This window comes from Salvelinus alpinus, chromosome 3 (genome assembly GCF_045679555.1).
Source record: "Salvelinus alpinus chromosome 3, SLU_Salpinus.1, whole genome shotgun sequence".
NCBI classification, from domain to species: Eukaryota; Metazoa; Chordata; class Actinopteri; order Salmoniformes; family Salmonidae; genus Salvelinus; species Salvelinus alpinus.
Genome location: NC_092088.1, coordinates 104,051,486 through 104,076,306, shown reverse-complemented (window position 1 = coordinate 104,076,306; position 24,821 = coordinate 104,051,486). Strand labels below are relative to the sequence as shown.

The following is a 24,821-nucleotide window of genomic DNA, read 5'->3' as shown; positions in this document are numbered from 1 at the left end:
GACGTCAGTATAGTAACACTAGAGTCCATACCTCAGCTAGACGTCAGTATAGTAACACTAGAGTCCATACCTCAGCTAGACGTCAGTATAGTAACACTAGAGTCCATACCTCAGCTAGACGTCAGTATAGTAACACTAGAGTCCATACCTCAGCTAGACGTCAGTATAGTAACACTAGAGTCCATACCTCAGCTAGACGTCAGTATAGTAACACTAGAGTCCATACCTCAGCTAGACGTCAGTATAGTAACACTAGAGTCCATACCTCAGCTAGACGTCAGTATAGTAACACTAGAGTCCATACCTCAGCTAGACGGTCAGTATAGTAACACTAGAGTCCATACCTCAGCTAGGTGTCAGTATAGTAACACTAGAGTCCATACCTCAGCTAGGTGTCAGTATAGTAACACTAGAGTCCATACCTCAGCTAGGTGTCAGTATAGTAACACTAGAGTCCATACCTCAGCTAGACGTCAGTATAGTAACACTAGAGTCCATACCTCAGCTAGACGTCAGTATAGTAACACTAGAGTCCATACCTCAGCTAGACGTCAGTATAGTAACACTAGAGTCCATACCTCAGCTAGACGTCAGTATAGTAACACTAGAGTCCATACCTCAGCCAGGCGGTCAGTATAGTAACACTAGAGTCCATACCTCAGCTAGGTGTCAGTATAGTAACACTAGAGTCCATACCTCAGCTAGACGGTCAGTATAGTAACACTAGAGTCCATACCTCAGCTAGACGTCAGTATAGTAACACTAGAGTCCATACCTCAGCTAGACGTCAGTATAGTAACACTAGAGTCCATACCTCAGCTAGACGTCAGTATAGTAACACTAGAGTCCATACCTCAGCTAGACGTCAGTATAGTAACACTAGAGTCCATACCTCAGCTAGGTGTCAGTATAGTAACACTAGAGTCCATACCTCAGCTAGACGGTCAGTATAGTAACACTAGAGTCCATACCTCAGCTAGGTGTCAGTATAGTAACACTAGAGTCCATACCTCAGCTAGACGTCAGTATAGTAACACTAGAGTCCATACCTCAGCTAGGCGTCAGTATAGTAACACTAGAGTCCATACCTCAGCTAGACGTCAGTATAGTAACACTAGAGTCCATACCTCAGCTAGACGTCAGTATAGTAACACTAGAGTCCATACCTCAGCCAGGTGTCAGTATAGTAACACTAGAGTCCATACCTCAGCTAGACGTCAGTAACACTAGAGTCCATACCTCAGCTAGACGTCAGTATAGTAACACTAGAGTCCATACCTCAGCCAGGTGTCAGTATAGTAACACTAGAGTCCATACCTCAGCTAGACGTCAGTATAGTAACACTAGAGTCCATACCTCAGCTAGGTGTCAGTATAGTAACACTAGAGTCCATACCTCAGCTAGACGTCAGTATAGTAACACTAGAGTCCATACCTCAGCTAGACGTCAGTATAGTAACACTAGAGTCCATACCTCAGCTAGACGTCAGTATAGTAACACTAGAGTCCATACCTCAGCTAGACGTCAGTATAGTAACACTAGAGTCCATACCTCAGCTAGACGTCAGTATAGTAACACTAGAGTCCATACCTCAGCTAGACGTCAGTATAGTAACACTAGAGTCCATACCTCAGCCAGGCGGTCAGTATAGTAACACTAGAGTCCATACCTCAGCTAGGTGTCAGTATAGTAACACTAGAGTCCATACCTCAGCCAGGTGGTCAGTATAGTAACACTAGAGTCCATACCTCAGCTAGACGTCAGTATAGTAACACTAGAGTCCATACCTCAGCTAGACGTCAGTAACACTAGAGTCCATACCTCAGCTAGACGTCAGTATAGTAACACTAGAGTCCATACCTCAGCTAGACGTCAGTATAGTAACACTAGAGTCCATACCTCAGCTAGACGTCAGTATAGTAACACTAGAGTCCATACCTCAGCTAGACGTCAGTAACACTAGAGTCCATACCTCAGCTAGACGTCAGTATAGTAACACTAGAGTCCATACCTCAGCTAGACGTCAGTAACACTAGAGTCCATACCTCAGCTAGACGTCAGTATAGTAACACTAGAGTCCATACCTCAGCTAGACGTCAGTATAGTAACACTAGAGTCCATACCTCAGCTAGACGTCAGTATAGTAACACTAGAGTCCATACCTCAGCCAGACGGTCAGTATAGTAACACTAGAGTCCATACCTCAGCCAGGCGGTCAGTATAGTAACACTAGAGTCCATACCTCAGCCAGGCGGTCAGTATAGTAACACTAGAGTCCATACCTCAGCCAGGCGGTCAGCCAAAGCCTTGACCATGATACTGTTGTAGTCGTCTCCCTGGGTCTCAAACTGTTTGCTCAGCTCCTCCGCTCCGAACACAGCTACAGCAAACATCCCCATGTAGTCAGACACACCGCTGGCCCTCGGGGCCACGAAGTCAGACAGGCAGTAGTAGGGGTCTGAGCTGGCACTGTCCTTCTCTGCCTACAAGACAAAACACAGTTATCTTACATATACATGCTTGTGTTATTAGGGTTGACCCCATTTAGTCCGCTCGTCCATTGATTGGTCCATAGGCTGTTGGTCGACCCAGATGTATTTAGTCCGCTGGTCCATTGATTGAGAGACAGCAGGGAGGAGAGAGAGACAGCAGGGAGGAGAGAGAGACAGCAGGGAGGAGAGAGAGACAGCAGGGAGGAGAGAGAGGGGAGGAGAGAGAGACAGCGGGGAGGAGAGAGAGACAGCAGGGAGGAGAGACAGCAGGGAGGAGAGAGAGACAGCAGGGAGGAGAGAGAGACAGCGGGGAGGAGAGAGAGAGAGACAGCAGGGAGGAGAGAGAGAGAGACAGCAGGGAGGAGAGAGAGAGAGAGAGAGACAGCAGGGAGGAGAGAGAGAGAGACAGCAGGGAGGAGAGAGAGACAGCAGGGAGGAGAGAGAGACAGCAGGGAGGAGAGAGAGACAGCAGGGAGGAGAGAGAGACAGCAGGGAGGAGAGAGAGAGAGACAGCGGGGAGGAGAGAGAGAGAGACAGCAGGGAGAGGAGCAGCAGAGAGAGACAGCAGGCAGCAGGGAGAGAGAGAGAGAGACAGCAGGGAGGAGAGAGAGAGAGACAGCAGGGAGGAGAGAGAGAGAGACAGCAGGGAGGAGAGAGAGAGAGACAGCAGGGAGGAGAGAGAGAGAGACAGCAGGGAGGAGAGAGAGAGAGACAGCAGGGAGGAGAGAGAGAGAGAGACAGCAGGGAGGAGAGAGAGAGAGACAGCAGGGAGGAGAGAGAGAGAGACAGCAGGGAGGAGAGAGAGAGAGACAGCAGGGAGGAGAGAGAGAGAGACAGCAGGGAGGAGAGAGAGAGAGACAGCAGGGAGGAGAGAGAGAAAGACAGCAGGGAGGAGAGAGAGAGAGACAGCGGGGAGGAGAGAGAGAGAGACAGCGGGGAGGAGAGAGAGACAGCGGGGAGGAGAGAGAGACAGCGGGGAGGAGAGAGAGACAGCAGGGAGGAGAGAGAGACAGCAGGGAGGAGAGAGAGACAGCAGGGAGGAGAGAGAGACAGCAGGGAGGAGAGAGAGACAGCAGGGAGGAGAGAGAGACAGCAGGAAGGAGAGAGAGACAGCAGGGAGGAGAGAGAGACAGCAGGGAGGAGAGAGAGAGAGACAGCAGGGAGAAGAGAGAGAGAGACAGCAGGGAGGAGAGAGAGACAGACAGCAGGGAGGAGAGAGAGACAGCAGGAAGGAGAGAGAGACAGCAGGGAGGAGAGAGAGACAGCAGGGAGGAGAGAGAGAGAGACAGCAGGGAGGAGAGAGAGAGAGACAGCAGGGAGGAGAGAGAGAGAGACAGCAGGGAGGAGAGAGAGAGAGACAGCAGGGAGGAGAGAGAGACAGACAGCAGGGAGGAGAGAGAGACAGCAGGAAGGAGAGAGAGACAGCAGGGAGGAGAGAGAGACAGCAGGGAGGAGAGAGAGAGAGACAGCAGGGAGGAGAGAGAGAGAGACAGCAGGGAGGAGAGAGAGAGAGACAGCAGGGAGGAGAGAGAGAGAGACAGCAGGGAGGAGAGAGAGACAGCAGGGAGGAGAGAGAGACAGCAGGGAGGAGAGAGAGACAGCAGGGAGGAGAGAGAGACAGCAGGGAGGAGAGAGAGACAGCAGGGAGGAGAGAGAGACAGCAGGGAGGAGAGAGAGACAGCAGGGAGGAGAGAGAGACAGCGGGGAGGAGAGAGAGACAGCAGGGAGGAGAGAGAGACAGCGGGTGCTGGTCACACAGTCATAGGTCAAGCCCTATTGGTCATGTGCATGCCAAGCATACGTGTCACGTACTCACCTGTTGGCGTAGTCCGTAGAAGGTGGCGAGGGGCGTGGCGGAGCGAGGTGTGACGTCATGGTCGTACACCTGGATGTCGTCTCCTACACTCTGGGCGGGCCAGAAGCCCACCAGGCCACGCCCACAGAGACCCTTATTATCTATCAGTCTGTTGAGGAGCCGCTGGGCATCATCAAACACCCTCCGAGCCTCCTCACCTGTACAGGTCCATTATAACATTATAACATGACATTATTATCTATCAGTCTGTTGAGGAGTCGCTGGGCGTCATCACACAGCCTCCTCACCTGTACAGGTCCATTATAACATGACATTATTATCTATCAGTCTGTTGAGGAGTCGCTGGGCGTCACCAAACACCCTCCTCACCTGTACAGGTCCATTATAACATTATAACATGACATTATTATCTATCAGTCTGTTGAGGGGTCGCTGGGCGTCACCAAACACCCTCCGAGCCTGTACAGGTCCATTATAACATTATAACATGACATTATTATCTATCAGTCTGTTGAGGAGCCGCTGGGCGTCATCACACAGCCTCCTCACCTGTACAGGTCCATTATAACATTATAACATGACATTATTATCTATCAGTCTGTTGAGGAGCCGCTGGGCGTCATCACACAGCCTCCTCACCTGTACAGGTCCATTATAACATGACATTATTATCTATCAGTCTGTTGAGGAGCCGCTGGGCGTCATCACACAGCCTCCTCACCTGTACAGGTCCATTATAACATTATAACATGACATTATTATCTATCAGTCTGTTGAGGAGCCGCTGGGCGTCATCACACAGCCTCCTCACCTGTACAGGTCCATTATAACATGACATTATTATCTATCAGTCTGTTGAGGAGCCGCTGGGCGTCATCACACAGCCTCCTCACCTGTACAGGTCCATTATAACATGACATTATTATCTATCAGTCTGTTGAGGAGTCGCTGGGCGTCATCACACAGCCTCCTCACCTGTACAGGTCCATTATAACATGACATTATTATCTATCAGTCTGTTGAGGAGCCGCTGGGCGTCATCACACAGCCTCCTCACCTGTACAGGTCCATTATAACATTATAACATGACATTATTATCTATCAGTCTGTTGAGGAGTCGCTGGGCGTCATCACACAGCCTCCTCACCTGTACAGGTCCATTATAACATTATATACAATATTATATTACACCTGTCAATCAACCACAGGTAGGTTATCATATTACACCTGTCAATCAACCACAATATTATATTACACCTGTCAATCAACCACAATATTATATTACACCTGTCAACCAACCACAATATTATATTACACCTGTCAACCACAGGTACAATATTATATTACACCTGTCAACCACAGGTCCAATATTATATTACACCTGTCAACCACAGGTCCAACATTATATTACACCTGTCAACCACAGGTCCAACATTACATTACACCTGTCAACCACAGGTCCAACATTATATTACACCTGTCAACCACAGGTCCAACATTACATTACACCTGTCAACCACAGGTCCAACATTACATTACACCTGTCAACCACAGGTCCAACATTACATTACACCTGTCAACCACAGGTCCAACATTACACCTGTCAACCACAGGTCCAACATTACATTACACCTGTCAACCACAGGTCCAACATTACATTACACCTGTCAACCACAGGTCCAACATTACATTACACCTGTCAACCACAGGTCCAACATTACATTACACCTGTCAACCACAGGTCCAACATTACATTACACCTGTCAACCACAGGTCCAACATTACATTACACCTGTCAACCACAGGTCCAACATTACATTACACCTGTCAACCACAGGTCCAACATTACACCTGTCAACCACAGGTCCAACATTACACCACTGCTGATGTGGGAAGGACTTTGAACTCAGAATTCCCAAAGGGGATAACCTCTTTCTTGGATCCCATGTGAAGGTTAAACTGACTGGTGCCATCTAAGAGTTCAGACACCAGCCTCTGAACGGTCTGAAGGGATGGCAGGAACGCACCTTCTCCATAGAACTACAAATCCCAACACTAGAATGGCGATAGCATCACCTTCTCCATAGAACTACAAATCACTAGAATGGCGACAGCATCACCTTCTCCATAGAACTACAAATCCCAACACTAGAATGGCGATAGCATCACCTTCTCCATAGAACTACAAATCACTAGAATGGCGACAGCATCACCTTCTCCATAGAACTACAAATCCCAACACTAGAATGGCAATAGCATTACATGCATCTCTGTGGCCTCTACGTACCCACGGTTTTGTCCTTGAAGATCTTGGGGTACCCTCTGTTAGGGTACTTCCCTCTCAGCTGCCACACGTCAAAGAAAGGCTTCCAGTCTATATAGTCCACCAGCCTCCGCAGATCATACCCCTCAAACACACGGGTACCCAGGAACTGAGGACACACTGACGGGGGGGGAGGGAGAGGGAGGGGGAGAGAGAGGAAGGGGGGGAGGGAGGGAGAGAGGGAGGAAGGGGGAGAGCGGGAGAGAGAGCGGGAGAGAGGGAGAGTGAGAGAGAAAGAGAGAGAGAGAGAGGGAGGGAGAGAGAGAGAGGGAGGGAGAAAGGGAGAGAGAGAGAGAGAGAGAGAGAAAGAGAGAGAGAGAGAGAGAGAGAGAGAGAGAGAGAGAGAGAGAGACAGAGAGAGAGAGAGAGAGAGAGAGAGGATCAGTCACCATTGTCAAGGTATTTTCTATCAAAATATGACCTACATCGGTCAGACAGAAATAAGTCTCATCATTTCAATTCCAATGACAAGCAGACAAATGACTTCCTGAAGTCCTGGAGGACAGGTGATCCCAGTGAATTAGTGTCGTACCTGGTTTGGTCTGAGACAGCCAGTCCACGTGGAGTCCTTTCTCCCTGGCCTGGGCTAGAGACAGGAAGCGTCTCTCCTGAGAACACAGACACACAGAGACTCCTTTCATCATCTACCTGAACAGCTGTCAGACAGCCCAGCCATTACAGTGTAGTGTACCAAACTACCAGCTACGACCCTGGACCGGTGGAGGACCAGGATTCATCAACTGTAGTAGTCCTAACCCTGCCACTGTGGCCCTTAGACTGGAACTACTCCTCCCTTCTAGACTGTTCCAGAACAGGACAGGACAGTCTGTTAGACTGGAACTCCTCCTCCCTTCTAGACTGTTCCAGGACAGGACAGTCTGTTAGACTGGAACAACTCCTCCCTTCTAGACTGTTCCAGTACAGGACAGTCTGTTAGACTGGAACTCCTCCTCCCTTCTAGACTGTTCCAGGACAGGACAGGCCAGTCTGTTAGACTGGAACAACTCCTCCCTTCTAGACTGTTCCAGGACAGGACAGTCTGTTAGACTGGAACTCCTCCTCCCTTCTAGACTGTTCCAGAACAGGACAGGACAGTCTGTTAGACTGGAACTCCTCCTCCCTTCTAGACTGTTCCAGAACAGGCCAGTCTGTTAGACTGGAACAACTCCTCCCTTCTAGACTGTTCCAGGACAGGACAGTCTGTTAGACTGGAACACCTCCTCCCTTCTAGACTGTTCCAGGACAGGACAGTCTGTTAGACTGGAACAACTCCTCCCTTCTAGACTGTTCCAGGACAGGACAGTCTGTTAGACTGGAACTAATCCTCCCTTCTAGACTGTTCCAGAACAGGACAGGACAGTCTGTTAGACTGGAACTCCTCCTCCCTTCTAGACTGTTCCAGAACAGTCTGTTAGACTAGAACAACTCCTCCCTTCTAGACTGTTACAGGACAGGACAGGACAGTCTGTTAGACTGGAACTCCTCCTCCCTTCTAGACTGTTCCAGAACAGTCTGTTAGACTAGAACAACTCCTCCCTTCTAGACTGTTACAGGACAGGACAGTCTGTTCCTAATACAGAGCCCTAGACTTCATCCAATGATACTACTCTCCTTCAGAGTGTTGTAGTGGTCCAGTGTGTGTGTTACGTGCGTGTGTTGATCTGTGTGTGTGTGTTCCTCACCTTTAGAGAGTCGTAGTGGTCCTGTCTGATGTCTTCGTACTCCTCTGTCGTCTCCTCAAAGAACTCCTCCTTCACATTCTCATCTAACAGCTGAGAACACTGACAGAGACAACACGGAGGGTCACCTAACAGCTGAGAACACTGACAGAGACAACACAGAGGGTCACCTAACAGCTGAGAACACTGACAGAGACAACACGGAGGGTCATCTAACAGCTGAGAACACTGACAGAGACAACACGGAGGGTCATCTAACAGCTGAGAACACTGACAGAGACAACATGGAGGGTCATCTAACAGCTGAGAACACTGACAGAGACAACACGGAGGGTCATCTGACAGCTGAGAACACTGACAGAGACAACACGGAGGGTCATCTGAGAACACTGACAGAGACAACACGGAGGGTCACCTAACAGCTGAGAACACTGACAGAGACAACACGGAGGGTCATCTAACAGCTGAGAACACTGACAGAGACAACACAGAGGGTCATCTAACAGCTGACAACACGGACAGAGACAACACGGAGGGTCATCTAACAGCTGAGAACACTGACAGAGACAACACGGAGGGTCATCTAACAGCTGAGAACACTGACAGAGACAACACGGAGGGTCACCTAACAGCTGAGAACACTGACAGAGACAACACGGAGGGTCATCTAACAGCTGAGAACACTGACAGAGACAACACAGAGGGTCATCTAACAGCTGAGAACACTGACAGAGACAACACGGAGGGTCACCTAACAGCTGAGAACACTGACAGAGACAACACAGAGGGTCATCTAACAGCTGAGAACACTGACAGAGACAACACGGAGGGTCATCTAACAGCTGAGAACACTGACAGAGACAACATGGAGGGTCATCTAACAGCTGAGAACACTGACAGAGACAACACGGAGGGTCATCTAACAGCTGAGAACACTGACAGAGACAACATGGAGGGTCATCTAACAGCTGAGAACACTGACAGAGACAACACGGAGGGTCACCTAACAGCTGAGAACACTGACAGAGACAACACGGAGGGTCACCTAACAGCTGAGAACACTGACAGAGACAACACGGAGGGTCATCTAACAGCTGAGAACACTGACAGAGACAACACGGAGGGTCATCTAACAGCTGAGAACACTGACAGAGACAACACAGAGGGTCATCTAACAGCTGAGAACACTGACAGAGACAACACAGAGGGTCATCTAACAGCTGAGAACACTGACAGAGACAACATGGAGGGTCATCTAACAGCTGAGAACACTGACAGAGACAACACGGAGGGTCACCTAACAGCTGAGAACACTGACAGAGACAACACAGAGGGTCATCTAACAGCTGAGAACACTGACAGAGACAACACGGAGGGCCATCTAACAGCTGAGAACACTGACAGAGACAACATGGAGGGTCATCTAACAGCTGAGAACACTGACAGAGACAACACGGAGGGCCATCTAACAGCTGAGAACACTGACAGAGACAACACGGAGGGTCACCTAACAGCTGAGAACACTGACAGAGACAACACGGAGGGCCATCTAACAGCTGAGAACACTGACAGAGACAACACGGAGGGTCATCTGACAGCTGAGAACACTGACAGAGACAACACGGAGGGTCATCTAACAGCTGAGAACACTGACAGAGACAACACGGAGGGTCACCTAACAGCTGAGAACACTGACAGAGACAACACGGAGGGTCATCTAACAGCTGAGAACACTGACAGAGACAACACGGAGGGTCATCTAACAGCTGAGAACACTGACAGAGACAACACGGAGGGTCACCTAACAGCTGAGAACACTGACAGAGACAACACGGAGGGTCACCTAACAGCTGAGAACACTGACAGAGACAACACGGAGGGTCATCTAACAGCTGAGAACACTGACAGAGACAACACGGAGGGTCATCTAACAGCTGTACTAAGAGAGGACTACAGTATCTACTGACAGTACAGCCCACACCACACCTCCTGTCAGTAGATACTGTGGTCCTCACTTAGTACAGCCCACACTACACTTCCTGTCAGTATATACTGTGGTCCTCACTTAGTACAGCCCACACTACACTTCCTGTCAGTATATACTGTGGTCCTCTCTTAGTACAGCCCACACCACACCTCCTAAGTGAGGACTACAGTATATACTGACAGGAAGTGTAGTGTGGGCTGTACTAAGAGAGGACCCCAGTATATACTGACAGGAAGTGTAGTGTGGGCTGTACTAAGTGAGGACCCCAGTATATACTGACAGGAAGTGTAGTGTGGGCTGTACTAAGTGAGGACCCCGGTATATACTGACAGGAAGTGTAGTGTGGGCTGTACTAAGTGAGGACTACAGTATATACTGACAGGAAGTGTAGTGTGGGCTGTACTAAGTGAGGACCCCAGTATATACTGACAGGAAGTGTAGTGTGTCTAGTCAGTGTAGTGTACGTACCACCACCACACTCCTGGAAGCATCCAGAACATGCACCACAGGACAGCTGTAACGGGGAGCGATCTTCACTGCCGTGTGGGTCCTGTTACACACAGAGGCATCACATCAGACACAGGGTCAACAAGGGGCCAGGAAGTAGCGAGTTGAAAGGTCATGGTAAAGCTAATGATGGTGTGTGTTGAGAGTACGCATCACATCAGACACGGGGTCAACAAGGGGCCAGGAAGTAGCGAGTTGAAAGGTCATGGTAAAGTGTGTCTTACTTGGAGGTGGTGGCCCCTCCGATCAGCAGTGGGGTCTTCATCCCAAGCCGCTCCATCTCCTTGGCAACGTAGATCATCTCATCCAGCGAGGGCGTGATGAGGCCAGACAGACCGATGATGTCTGGAGGGCGGAGGGATACACAGGAAGTTCAGCTGGCTGTGGTTGACTACTTCCAAAAGAGTAGTTCACTCATTCCATCTCTGATTTCAGTCCCAATCCTACTCCTCCTCTAGCCTGGTCCCAGATCTGTTGGTCCTGTCTGACTGGGTGGCACCAGGACAGTAAGTGGTGATTAACCTGGTCCCAGATCAGTTTGGGCTGGATCAGGTTATTCCTATTGATTAAAGCGGAGCTACAGTAGAGTGGAACTGATAAGTCATAAGGTTCATGTTAACACACCTGCTTTGCAGTCGATGGCTTCCCTCAGTATCCTGTCGCATGGAATCATGACCCCCAGATCGATCACTCTAGGAAAAGGAAACCGAACGGGGTGAGGACAAGGTTATGGAAAGGTACAGGAACAAATCACATTTTATTAGTCACATGCGCCGAATACAACAGGTTTAGACCTTACAGTGAAATGCTGAATCCCTGGTCCCTCTCCTCCCTCCTACCTGGTCCCTCTCCCCCTCCTACCTGGTCCCTCTCCCTGGTCCCTCTCCCCCCCTCCCTGGTCCCGCTCCTCCCTGGTCCCTCCCCCCCCTCCTCCCTGGTCCCTCTCCTCCCTCCTCCCTGGTCCCTATCCCCCTGGTCCCTCTCCCTGGTCCCTCCCCCCCTGGTCCCTCTCCTCCTTCTCCTCCCTGGTCCCTCTCTCCCCTCCTCCCTGGTCCCTCTCCCCCCTCCTCCCTGGTCCCTCTCCCCCTGGTCCCTCTCCCTGGTCCCTCCCCCCCCTGGTCCCTCTCCTCCTTCTCCTCCCTGGTCCCTCTCCCCCCTCCTCCCTCTCCCCCTGGTCCCTCTCCCTGGTCCCTCTCCCCCCTCCTCCCTGGTCCCTCTCCTCCTTCTCCTCCTTGGTCCCTCTCCTCCTTCTCCTCCCTGGTCCCTCTCCCCCCTCCTCCCTGGTCCCTCTCCCCCCTCCTCCCTGGTCCCTCTCCCCCCTCCTCCCTGGTCCCTCTCCTCCCTGGTCCCTCTCCCCCTTCTCCTCCATGGTCCCTCTCCCCCCTCCTCCCTGGTCCCTCTCCTCCTCCTCCTCCCTGGTCCCTCTCCTCCTCCTCCTCCCTGGTCCCTCTCCTCCTCCTCCTCCCTGGTCCCTCTCTCCCCCCTCCTCCCTGGTCCCTCTCCCCCCTCCTCCCTGGTCCCTCTCCTCCTTCTCCTCCCTGGTCCCTCTCCTTCTCCCTGGGCCCTCCCCTCCTCCCTGGTCCCTCTCCCCCCTCCTCCCTGGTCCCTCTCCTCCTCCCTCTCCCTGGTCCCTCTCCCCCCTCCTCCCTGGTCCCTCTCCCCCCTCCTCCCTGGTCCCTCTCCCCCCTCCTCCCTGGTCCCCCTCCTCCCTGGTCCCTCTCCCCCCTCCTCCCTGGTCCCTCTCCCCCCTCCTCCCTGGTCCCTCTCCCCCCTCCTCCCTGGTCCCTCTCCCCCCTCCTCCCTGGTCCCTCTCCCTGGTCCCTCCCCCCCCTGGTCCCTCTCCTCCTTCTCCTCCCTGGTCCCTCTCCCCCCTCCTCCCTGGTCCCTCTCCCCCCTCCTCCCTGGTCCCTCTCCCCCTGGTCCCTCTCCCTGGTCCCTCCCCCCCCTGGTCCCTCTCCTCCTTCTCCTCCCTGGTCCCTCTCCCCCCTCCTCCCTCTCCCCCTGGTCCCTCTCCCCCTGGTCCCTCTCCCCCTTCTCCTCCCTGATCCCTCTCCCCCCTCCTCCCTCTCCCCCTGGTCCCTCTCCCTGGTCCCTCTCCCCCCTCCTCCCTGGTCCCTCTCCTCCTTCTCCTCCTTGGTCCCTCTCCTCCTTCTCCTCCTTGGTCCCTCTCCTCCTTCTCCTCCCTGGTCCCTCTCCCCCCTCCTCCCTGGTCCCTCTCCCCCCTCCTCCCTGGTCCCCCTCCTCCCTGGTCCCTCTCCTCCTTCTCCTCCCTGGTCCCTCTCCCCCCTCCTCCCTGGTCCCTCTCCTCCTTCTCCTCTCCTCCTCCTCCTCCCTGGTCCCTCTCCCTGGTCCCTCTCTCCCCCCTCCTCCCTGGTCCCTCTCCCCCCTCCTCCCTGGTCCCTCTCCTCCTTCTCCTCCCTGGTCCCTCTCCTCCTCCCTGGTCCCTCTCCCCCCTCCTCCCTGGTCCCTCTCCTTCTCCCTGGTCCCTCTCCCCCCTCCTCCCTGGTCCCTCTCCTCCTCCCTCTCCCTGGTCCCTCTCCCCCCTCCTCCCTGGTCCCTCTCCCCCCTCCTCCCTGGTCCCTCTCCCCCCTCCTCCCTGGTCCCTCTCCCCCCTCCTCCCTGGTCCCTCTCCTCCCTTGTCCCCCTCCTCCCTGGTCCCTCTCCCCCCTCCTCCCTGGTCCCTCTCCCCCCTCCTCCCTGGTTCCTCTCCCCCCTCCTCCCTGGTTCCTCTCCCCCCTCCTCCCTGGTCCCTCTCCCCCCTTCTCCCTGGTCCCTCCCCTCCTCGGTCCCTCCCCTCCTCCTCCTCCCTGGTCCCTCTCCCTCCTACTCCTCCCTGGTCCCTCTCCCTCCTCCTCCCTGGTCCCTCTCCCTCCCCCTCCTCCCTGGTCCCTCTCCCTCCCCCTCCTCCCTGGTCCCTCTCCCTCCTCCTCCTCCCTGGTCCCTCTCCCTCCCCTCCTCCCTGGTCCCTCCCCTCCTCCCTGGTCCCTCCCCTCCTCCCTGGTCCCTCTCCCTCCCCTCCTCCCTGGTCCCTCTCCCTCCCTTCCTCCCTGGTCCCTCTCCCTCCCCTCCTCCCTGGTCCCTCTCCCTCCCCTCCTCCCTGGTCCCTCTCCCTCCCTTCCTCCCTGGTCCCTCTCCCTCCCTTCCTCCCTGGTCCCTCTCCCTCCCTTCCTCCCTGGTCCCTCTCCCTCCCTTCCTCCCTGGTCCCTCTCCCTCCCCTCCTCCCTGGTCCCTCTCCCTCCCCTCCTCCCTGGTCCCTCTCCCCCTCCTCCCTGGTCCCTCTCCCCCCTCCTCCCTGGTCCCTCTCCCCCCTCCTCCCTAAGGACACACCCGTACCTGAAGTTGTTACAGCCCAGCACCACTCCTACAATGTTCTTTCCGATGTCGTGGACATCTCCCTTCACTGTGGCCAGCACTATGGTCCCCTGGTAGGGGTCCTAACAGAGAGGAGAGGTGAATCAGTCCCTTCACTGTGACCAGCACTATGGTCCCCTGGTAGGGGTCCTAACAGAGAGGAGAGGTGAATCAGCCCCTTCACTGTGACCAGCACTATGGTCCCCCGGTAGGGGTCCTAACAGAGAACATTAATGTAGAGGAGAGATGAATCAGTCCCTTCACTGTGGCCAGCACTATGGTGTCCTGGTAGGGGTCCTAACAGAGAGGAGAGATGAATCAGCCCCTTCACTGTGACCAGCACTATGGTCCCCCGGTAGGGGTCCTAACAGAGAACATTAATGTAGAGGAGAGATGAATCAGTCCCTTCACTGTGGCCAGCACTATGGTGTCCTGGCAGGGATCCTAACAGAGATCATTACTGTAGAGGAGAGATGAATCAGTCCCTTCACTGTGGCCAACACTATGGTCCCCTGGTAGGGGTCCTAACAGAGAGGAGAGATGAATCAGCCCCTTCACTGTGACCAGCACTATGGTCCCCTGGTAGGGATCCTAACAGAGATCATTACTGTAGAGGAGAGATGAATCAGTCCCTTCACTGTGGCCAACACTATGGTCCCCTGGTAGGGGTCCTAACAGAGAGGAGAGATGAATCAGCCCCTTCACTGTGACCAGCACTATGGTCCCCCGGTAGGGGTCCTAACAGAGAACATTAATGTAGAGGAGAGATGAATCAGTCCCTTCACTGTTGCCAACACTATGGTGTCCTGGTAGGGATCCTAACAGAGATAATTAATGTAGAGGAGAGGTGAGTCAGTCCCTTCACTGTGACCAGCACTATGGTGTCCTGGCAGGGATCCTAACAGAGATCATTACTGTAGAGGAGAGATGAATCAGTCCCTTCACTGTGGCCAACACTATGGTCCCCTGGTAGGGGTCCTAACAGAGAGGAGAGATGAATCAGCCCCTTCACTGTGACCAGCACTATGGTCCCCCGGTAGGGGTCCTAACAGAGAACATTAATGTAGAGGAGAGATGAATCAGTCCCTTCACTGTGGCCAGCACTATGGTGTCCTGGTAGGGATCCTAACAGAGATCATTACTGTAGAGGAGAGATGAATCAGTCCCTTCACTGTGGCCAACACTATGGTCCCCTGGTAGGGGTCATAACAGAGATCATTAATGTAGAGGAGAGATGAATCAGTCCCTTCACTGTGATGTTAAACGTGTTGAAGATGAAAAACCTCCTCAGTATTAATGTAGAGCTGTGATGAGACGGACAGACAGAAACAGACTGTAGAGACAGACGGACAGACAGGTGGACAGACAGACGGACAGACAGACAGGTGGACAGACAGACGGACAGACAGACGGACAGACAGACAGGTGGGACAGACAGAAACAGACTGTAGAGACAGACGGACAGACAGGTGGGACAGACAGACGGACAGACAGAAACAGACTGTAGAGACAGGTGGACAGACAGACAGACTCACAATCTCCTCCACTGATCCTGATGCCAGTACAGAGAGACAGACAGAGACAGACGGACAGACAGGTGGACAGACAGACTCACAATCTCCTCCACTGATCCTGATGCCAATACAGAGACAGACAGAGACAGACGGACAGACAGGCGGACAGACAGACTCACAATCTCCTCCACTGATCCTGATGCCAGTACAGAGAGACAGACTCACAATCTCCTCCACTGATCCTGATGCCAGTACAGAGAGACAGACGGACAGACAGACTCACAATCTCCTCCACTGATCCTGATGCCAGTACAGACAGAGAGACAGACGGACAGACAGACAGACAGACTCACAATCTCCTCCACTGATCCTGATGCCAGCATCATGGCCTCTCTCTCCTTCTCCATGAAGGGGATCAGGTGGGCTACCGCCTTCTTCATCACACGGGCTGATTTTATCACCTGTTAGATAGACAGATAGACAGACGGACAGACACAGACAGGATCATGAGAAGAATAGATACCTCTTATAGTATCTCCTCTGTGATCTCTTCCCTCCTACCTGAGGATATCTCTTCCCCCCCTGAGGATATCTCTTCCCCCTCTACCTGAGGATATCTCTCCCCTCCCCCTACCTGAGGATATCTCCCCCCCCCCTACCTGAGGATATCTCTTCCCTCCTACCTGAGGATATGTCTTCCCCCTCCTACCTGAGGATATCTCTTCCCTCCTCCTACCTGAGGATATCTCTCCCCCCCCCTACCTGAGGATATCTCTCCCCCCCCCTACCTGAGGATATATCTCTTCCCCCTCCTACCTGAGGATATATCTCTTCCCCCTCCTACCTGAGGATATATCTCTTCCCCCTCCTACCTGAGGATATATCTCTTCCCCCTCCTACCTGAGGATATATCTCTTCCCCCTCCTACCTGAGGATATATCTCTTCCCCCTCCTACCTGAGGATATATCTCTTCCCCCTCCTACCTGAGGATATATCTCTTCCCCCTCCTACCTGAGGATATATCTCTTCCCCCTCCTACCTGAGGATATATCTCTTCCCCCTCCTACCTGAGGATATATCTCTTCCCCCTCCTACCTGAGGATATATCTCTTCCCCCTCCTACCTGAGGATATATCTCTTCCCCCTCCTACCTGAGGATATATCTCTTCCCCCTCCTACCTGAGGATATATCTCTTCCCCCTCCTACCTGAGGATATATCTCTTCCCCCTCCTACCTGAGGATATATCTCTTCCCCCTCCTACCTGAGGATATATCTCTTCCCCCTCCTACCTGAGGATATATCTCTTCCCCCTCCTACCTGAGGATATATCTCTTCCCCCTCCTACCTGAGGATATATCTCTTCCCCCTCCTACCTGAGGATATATCTCTTCCCCTCCTACCTGAGGATATATCTCTTCCCCTCCTACCTGAGGATATATCTCTTCCCCCTCCTACCTGAGGATATATCTCTTCCCCCTCCTACCTGAGGATATATCTCTTCCCCCTCCTACCTGAGGATATATCTCTTCCCCCTCCTACCTGAGGATATCTAGGATCTGTGCACTCCTCTCTCTCTTCCCTCCTACCTGAGGATATCTCTTCCCCCTCCTACCTGAGGATATATCTCTTCCCCTCCTACCTGAGGATATATCTCTTCCCCCTCCTACCTGAGGATATATCTCTTCCCCCTCCTACCTGAGGATATATCTCTTCCCCCTCCTACCTGAGGATATATCTCTTCCCCCTCCTACCTGAGGATATATCTCTTCCCCCTCCTACCTGAGGATATATCTCTTCCCCTCCTACCTGAGGATATATCTCTTCCCCCTCCTACCTGAGGATATATCTCTTCCCCCTCCTACCTGAGGATATATCTCTTCCCCCTCCTACCTGAGGATATATCTCTCCCCCCTCCTACCTGAGGATATATCTCTTCCCCCTCCTACCTGAGGATATATCTCTTCCCCCTCCTACCTGAGGATATATCTCTTCCCCCTCCTACCTGAGGATATATCTCTTCCCCCTCCTACCTGAGGATATATCTCTTCCCCCTCCTACCTGAGGATATATCTCTTCCCCTCCTACCTGAGGATATATCTCTTCCCCTCCTACCTGAGGATATATCTCTTCCCCCTCCTACCTGAGGATATATCTCTTCCCCCTCCTACCTGAGGATATATCTCTTCCCCCTCCTACCTGAGGATATATCTCTTCCCCCTCCTACCTGAGGATATATCTCTTCCCCCTCCTACCTGAGGATATCTAGGATCTGTGCACTCCTCTCTCTCTTCCCTCCTACCTGAGGATATCTCTTCCCCCTCCTACCTGAGGATATATCTCTTCCCCTCCTACCTGAGGATATATCTCTTCCCCCTCCTACCTGAGGATATATCTCTTCCCCCTCCTACCTGAGGATATATCTCTTCCCCCTCCTACCTGAGGATATATCTCTTCCCCCTCCTACCTGAGGATATATCTCTTCCCCCTCCTACCTGAGGATATATCTCTTCCCCCTCCTACCTGAGGATATATCTCTTCCCCTCCTACCTGAGGATATATCTCTTCCCCCTCCTACCTGAGGATATATCTCTTCCCCCTCCTACCTGAGGATATATCTCTTCCCCCTCCTACCTGAGGATATATCTCTTCCCCCTCCTACCTGAGGATATCTAGGATCTGTGCACTCCTCTCTCTCTTCCCTCCTACCTGAGGATATCTCTTCCCCCCTACCTGAGGATATCTCTTCCCCCTCCTACCTGAGGATATATCTCTTCCCCCTCCTACCTGAGGATATATCTCTTCCCCCCCCTACCTGAGGATATGTCTTCCCCCTCCTACCTGAGGATATGTCTTCCCCCTCCTACCTGAGGATATATCTCTTCCCCCTCCTACCTGAGGATATATCTCTTCCCCCTCCTACCTGAGGATATGTCTTCCCCCTCCTACCTGAGGATATCTCTTCCCCCTCCTACCTGAGGATATATCTCTTCCCCCTCCTACCTGAGGATATATCTCTTCCCCCTCCTACCTGAGGATATCTCTTCCCCCCCCTACCTGAGGATATGTCTTCCCCCTCCTACCTGAGGATATATCTCTTCCCCCTCCTACCTGAGGATATATCTCTTCCCCCTCCTACCTGAGGATATATCTCTTCCCCCTCCTACCTGAGGATATATCTCTTCCCCCTCCTACCTGAGGATATATCTCTTCCCCCTCCTACCTGAGGATATATCTCTTCCCCCTCCTACCTGAGGATATATCTCTTCCCCCTCCTACCTGAGGATATATCTCTTCCCCCTCCTACCTGAGGATATATCTCTTCCCCTCCTACCTGAGGATATATCTCTTCCCCCTCCTACCTGAGGATATATCTCTTCCCCCTCCTACCTGAGGATATATCTCTTCCCCCTCCTACCTGAGGATATATCTCTTCCCCCTCCTACCTGAGGATATATCTCTTTCCCCTCCTACCTGAGGATATCTAGGATCTGTGCACTCCTCTCTCTCTTCCCTTCTACCTGAGGATATCTCTTCCCCCTCCTACCTGAGGATATATCTCTTCCCCTCCTACCTGAGGATATATCTCTTCCCCCTCCTACCTGAGGATATATCTCTTCCCCCTCCTAACTGAGGATATATCTCTTCCCCCTCCTACCTGAGGATATATCTCTTCCCCCTCCTACCTGAGGATATATCTCTTCCCCCTCCTACCTGAGGATATATCTCTTCCCCCTCCTACCTGAGGATATATCTCTTCCCCCTCCTACCTGAGGATATATCTCTTCCCCTCCTACCTGAGGATATATCTCTTCCCCCTCCTACCTGAGGATATATCTCTTCCCCCTCCTACCTGAGGATATCTAGGATCTGTGCACTCCTCTCTCTCTTCCCTCCTACCTGAGGATATCTCTTCCCCCCTACCTGAGGATATCTCTTCCCCCCTACCTGAGGATATCTCTTCCCCCTCCTACCTGAGGATATATCTCTTCCCCCTCCTACCTGAGGATATATCTCTTCCCCCCCTACCTGAGGATATGTCTTCCCCCTCCTACCTGAGGATATGTCTTCCCCCTCCTACCTGAGGATATATCTCTTCCCCCTCCTACCTGAGGATATATCTCTTCCCCCTCCTACCTGAGGATATGTCTTCCCCCTCCTACCTGAGGATATGTCTTCCCCCTCCTACCTGAGGATATCTCTTCCCCCTCCTACCTGAGGATATCTCTTCCCCCTCCTACCTGAGGATATATCTCTTCCCCCTCCTACCTGAGGATATATCTCTTCCCCCTCCTACCTGAGGATATATCTCTCCCCCCCCTACCTGAGGATATGTCTTCCCCCTCCTACCTGAGGATATCTCTTCCCCCTCCTACCTGAGGATATATCTCTTCCCCCTCCTACCTGAGGATATATCTCTTCCCCCTCCTACCTGAGGATATATCTCTTCCCCCTCCTACCTGAGGATATATCTCTTCCCCCTCCTACCTGAGGATATATCTCTTCCCCCTCCTACCTGAGGATATATCTCTTCCCCCTCCTACCTGAGGATATATCTCTTCCCCCTCCTACCTGAGGATATATCTCTTCCCCCTCCTACCTGAGGATATATCTCTTCCCCTCCTACCTGAGGATATATCTCTTCCCCTCCTACCTGAGGATATATCTCTTCCCCCTCCTACCTGAGGATATATCTCTTCCCCCTCCTACCTGAGGATATATCTCTTCCCCCTCCTACCTGAGGATATATCTCTTCCCCCTCCTACCTGAGGATATCTAGGATCTGTGCACTCCTCTCTCTCTTCCCTCCTACCTGAGGATATCTCTTCCCCCTCCTACCTGAGGATATATCTCTTCCCCTCCTACCTGAGGATATATCTCTTCCCCCTCCTACCTGAGGATATATCTCTTCCCCCTCCTACCTGAGGATATATCTCTTCCCCCTCCTACCTGAGGATATATCTCTTCCCCCTCCTACCTGAGGATATATCTCTTCCCCCTCCTACCTGAGGATATATCTCTTCCCCTCCTACCTGAGGATATATCTCTTCCCCCTCCTACCTGAGGATATATCTCTTCCCCCTCCTACCTGAGGATATATCTCTTCCCCCTCCTACCTGAGGATATATCTCTTCCCCCTCCTACCTGAGGATATCTAGGATCTGTGCACTCCTCTCTCTCTTCCCTCCTACCTGAGGATATCTCTTCCCCCCTACCTGAGGATATCTCTTCCCCCCTACCTGAGGATATCTCTTCCCCCTCCTACCTGAGGATATATCTCTTCCCCCTCCTACCTGAGGATATATCTCTTCCCCCTCCTACCTGAGGTTATATCTCTTCCCCCTCCTACCTGAGGATATCTAGGATCTGTGCACTCCTCTCTCTCTTCCCTCCTACCTGAGGATATATCTCTTCCCCCCTACCTGAGGATATCTCTTCCCCCCTACCTGAGGATATCTCTTCCCCCTCCTACCTGAGGAAATCTCTTCCCTCCTACCTGAGGATATCTCTCTTCCCCCTCCTACCTGAGGATATATCTCTTCCCCCTCCTACCTGAGGATATATCTCTTCCCCCTCCTACCTGAGGATATCTAGGATCTGTGCACTCCTCTCTCTCTTCCCTCCTACCTGAGGAAATCTCTTCCCTCCTACCTGAGGATATCTCTTCCCCCCTACCTGAGGATATCTAGGATCTGTGCACTCCTATCTCTTCCCTCCTACCTGAGGATATCTCTTCTCCCCTACCTGAGGATATCTAGGATCTGTGCACTCCTCCATCTCTTCCCCCCCTACCTGAGGTAGGAACATCTTCCCAGCTCCAAACAGGTCCCCCACCACCTTCATGCCGTTCATCAGGGGCCCCTCGATGACGTGTAGGGGCCTCGGATAGAGCTCAGCCTGGGACCTGGCCTCCTCTGTATCCTCTACCACATACTTATCTATACCCTGGAAACAGTGAGAGAGACAGAAGGGATATCGATAGTAATTGTGATGGAGAAAGAGGGAGATTTGTACCTTACATTTATCGGTACAGTTTTGACAAAAACATTTTTTATTAGATATACACTACTGTTCAAAAGTTTGGGGTCCTTGTTTTTGAAAGAAAAGCAAATTTTTTTGTCCATTAAAATGACATCAAATTGATCAGAAATACAGTGTAGTATCGTAGCTGGAAACATCAGATTTTTAATGGAATATCTACAGAGGCCCATTATCAGCAACCATCACTCCTGTGTTCCAATGGCACGTTGTGTTAGCTAATCCAAGTTTATCATTTTAAAAGGCTAATTTATCATTAGAAAACCCTTTTGTAATTATGTTAGCATGACTGAAAACTGTTGTCCTTATTAACTTTTTATGGCTGCAGGGGCAGTATTGAGTAGCTCTGATTAAAGGTGCCCATTTCAAACGGCCTCGTACTCAATTCTTGCTCGTACAATATGCATATTATTATTACTATTGGATAGAAAACACTCTCTAGTTTCTAAAACCGTTTGAATTATATCTGTGAGTCAAACAGAACTCATTTGGCACAAACTTCCTGACCAGGAAGTGGAAAGCCTGAAATCGAGGCTCTGTTCTTCTTCCTGCCTATACATGGGCATGATACGTAAGAGTCTACGTGCACTTCATAGACCTTCCCCTGGATGTCAAGAGGCTGTGAGAGAAGAAATTTAGTGTTTATCTTGGTCTGAAGTGGAATACAAGCTCTTTGTATGACGTGTCCCTCATTTCCGGTACTCTGGGGAGCGCGAGGTGGACAGTGGGATTGCCTTCTGTTTAGCTGCCGTTATGGACGACTACTATCTCCGGCTTTGATTTTATTTGATACATGTGACCATATCATCGTAAAGTATGTTTTTTCAATATAGTTTAATCAGATTATTGAAATTTTTTCGGGAGTTTTGCCGTGTTCCGTTCTCTGACTTTGTTGACGATGGAGAGATCCGTGCCACTTGGCTAGTGCGCTTGCTAAATGAAGAGGGAAAGTTGCCGTTCTAAATCCAAACAACGATTGTTCTGGACAAAGGACACCTTGTCCAACATTCTGATGAAAGATCAGCAAAAGTAAGAAACATTTTTTGATGCTATTTCATATATCTGTCGTACATGTGAACTAGTCGTGGGCGCCCAACGTTTGGGTACTCTAAGCTATACCGAAGCTGCATATCGTAATGAAGTTATTTTTAGAATTCTAACACTGCGATTTCATTAAGAACTAATGGATCTATCATTTCCTATACAACATGTATTTTTTTGTTATGTTTATGAATAGCTATTTGGTCAGAATATGTGTGTCAGAAAAAGTGTCAGGAAAAATCCGGACGTAGTGGGAAAAAGTAGCTAAGTTAGCACAATGTGTAACCATTGATTTCAGCTCTAAATATGCACATTTTCGAACAAAACATAAGTGTATGTATAACCTGATGTTATAGGACTGTCATCTGAGGAAGAAAATCAAGGTTAGTAAAAAATTATATATCTTTTGCTTGTTTGTTACGATCGCTTACTTTTGCTACTGGGAAATTGCTTGTGTTTTTGGCTATTGTGGTAAGCTAATATAACGCTATATTGTGTTTTCGCTGTAAAACACTTGATAAATCGGAAATATTGTCTGGAATCACAAGATGCCTGTCTTTCAATTGCTGTACACTATGTATTTTTCAGAAATGTTTTATGATGAGTATTTAGTTATTTGGCGTTGGTGTCTGTAATTATTCTGTCTGCTTTCGGTGCAATTTCTGATTGTAGCTGCAATGTAAACTATGATTTATACCTGAAATATGCACATTTTTCGAACAAAACATAGATTTATTGAATAACATGTTATAAGACTGTCATCTGATGAAGTTGTTTGTTGGTTAGTTTGGTTGGTTCTTGGTTAGTTAGGTTGGCTTTGTGCATGCTACCTGTGCTGTGAAAAATGTCTGTCCTTTTTTGTATTTGGTGGTGAGCTAACATAAATATACGTGGTGTTTTCGCTGTAAAACATTTTAAAAATCGGACATGTTGGCTGGATTCACAAGATGTGTACCTTTCATATGCTGTATTGGACTTGTTAATGTGTGAAAGTTAAATATTTAAAAAATATATATTTTGAATTTCGCGCCCTGCACTTGAGCTGGCTGTTGTCATAAGTGTACCGACGTCGGGCTGCAGCCAGAAGAAGTTAAAGAAGCCATAAACTGGCCTTCTTTAGACTAGTTGAGTATCTGGAGCATCAGCATCTCTCCTACTAACCTTGATGAACCCATACTATACTAACCTTGATGAACCCATACTATACTAACCTTGATGACCCCATACTCCAGCCTCTCTCCTACTAACCTTGATGAACCCATACTCCAGCCTCTCTCCTACTAACCTTGATGAGCCCATACTATATTAACCTTGATGAGCCCATACTATATTAACCTTGATGAGCCCATACTATATTAACCTTGATGAGCCCATACTATACTAACCTTGATGAGCCCATACTATACTAACCTTGATGAGCCCATACTCCAGCCTCTCTCCTACTAACCTTGATGAGCCCACACTATACTAACCTTGATGAGCCCATACTATACTAACCTTGATGAGCCCATACTATACTAACCTCGATGAGCCCACACTATACTAACCTTGATGAGCCCATACTATACTAACCTTGATGAGCCCATACTCCAGCCTCTCTCCTACTAACCTTGATGAGCCCATACTCCAGCCTCTCTCCTACTAACCTTGATGAGCCCATACTATACTAACCTTGATGAACCCATACTATACTAACCTTGATGACCCCATACTCCAGCCTCTCTCCTACTAACCTTGATGAACCCATACTATACTAACCTTGATGACCCCATACTCCAGCCTCTCTCCTACTAACCTTGATGAACCCATACTCCAGCCTCTCTCCTACTAACCTTGATGAGCCCATACTATATTAACCTTGATGAGCCCATACTATACTAACCTTGATGAGCCCATACTATACTAACCTTGATGAGCCCATACTATACTAACCTTGATGAGCCCATACTATACTAACCTTGATGAGCCCATACTCCAGCCTCTCTCCTACTAACCTTGATGAGCCCACACTATACTAACCTTGATGAGCCCATACTATACTAACCTTGATGAGCCCATACTATACTAACCTC

The 24,821-nt window shown here is 50.7% G+C and overlaps 1 protein-coding gene across 5 annotated transcripts in view; it reads right to left on the bottom strand.

Annotated features, from left to right (window-relative positions):
- Positions 1-24,821, bottom strand: part of mtr (5-methyltetrahydrofolate-homocysteine methyltransferase) — a 61,402-nt gene that overhangs the window by 8,062 nt on the left and 28,519 nt on the right. For all 5 annotated transcript variants that reach the window (XM_071394725.1, XM_071394722.1, XM_071394723.1 and 2 more), the window contains 11 exons: positions 21,463-21,615; positions 16,023-16,130; positions 14,138-14,238; positions 11,429-11,496; positions 11,029-11,149; positions 10,766-10,847; positions 8,314-8,412; positions 7,164-7,239; positions 6,596-6,751; positions 4,309-4,505; positions 2,283-2,483 (listed from right to left, as the gene is read on the bottom strand). In XM_071394725.1, the coding sequence (XP_071250826.1) occupies positions 2,283-2,483; positions 4,309-4,505; positions 6,596-6,751; positions 7,164-7,239; positions 8,314-8,412; positions 10,766-10,847; positions 11,029-11,149; positions 11,429-11,496; positions 14,138-14,238; positions 16,023-16,130; positions 21,463-21,615 (1,362 nt within the window). The remainder of the gene's footprint in view (positions 1-2,282; positions 2,484-4,308; positions 4,506-6,595; positions 6,752-7,163; positions 7,240-8,313; positions 8,413-10,765; positions 10,848-11,028; positions 11,150-11,428; positions 11,497-14,137; positions 14,239-16,022; positions 16,131-21,462; positions 21,616-24,821) is intronic.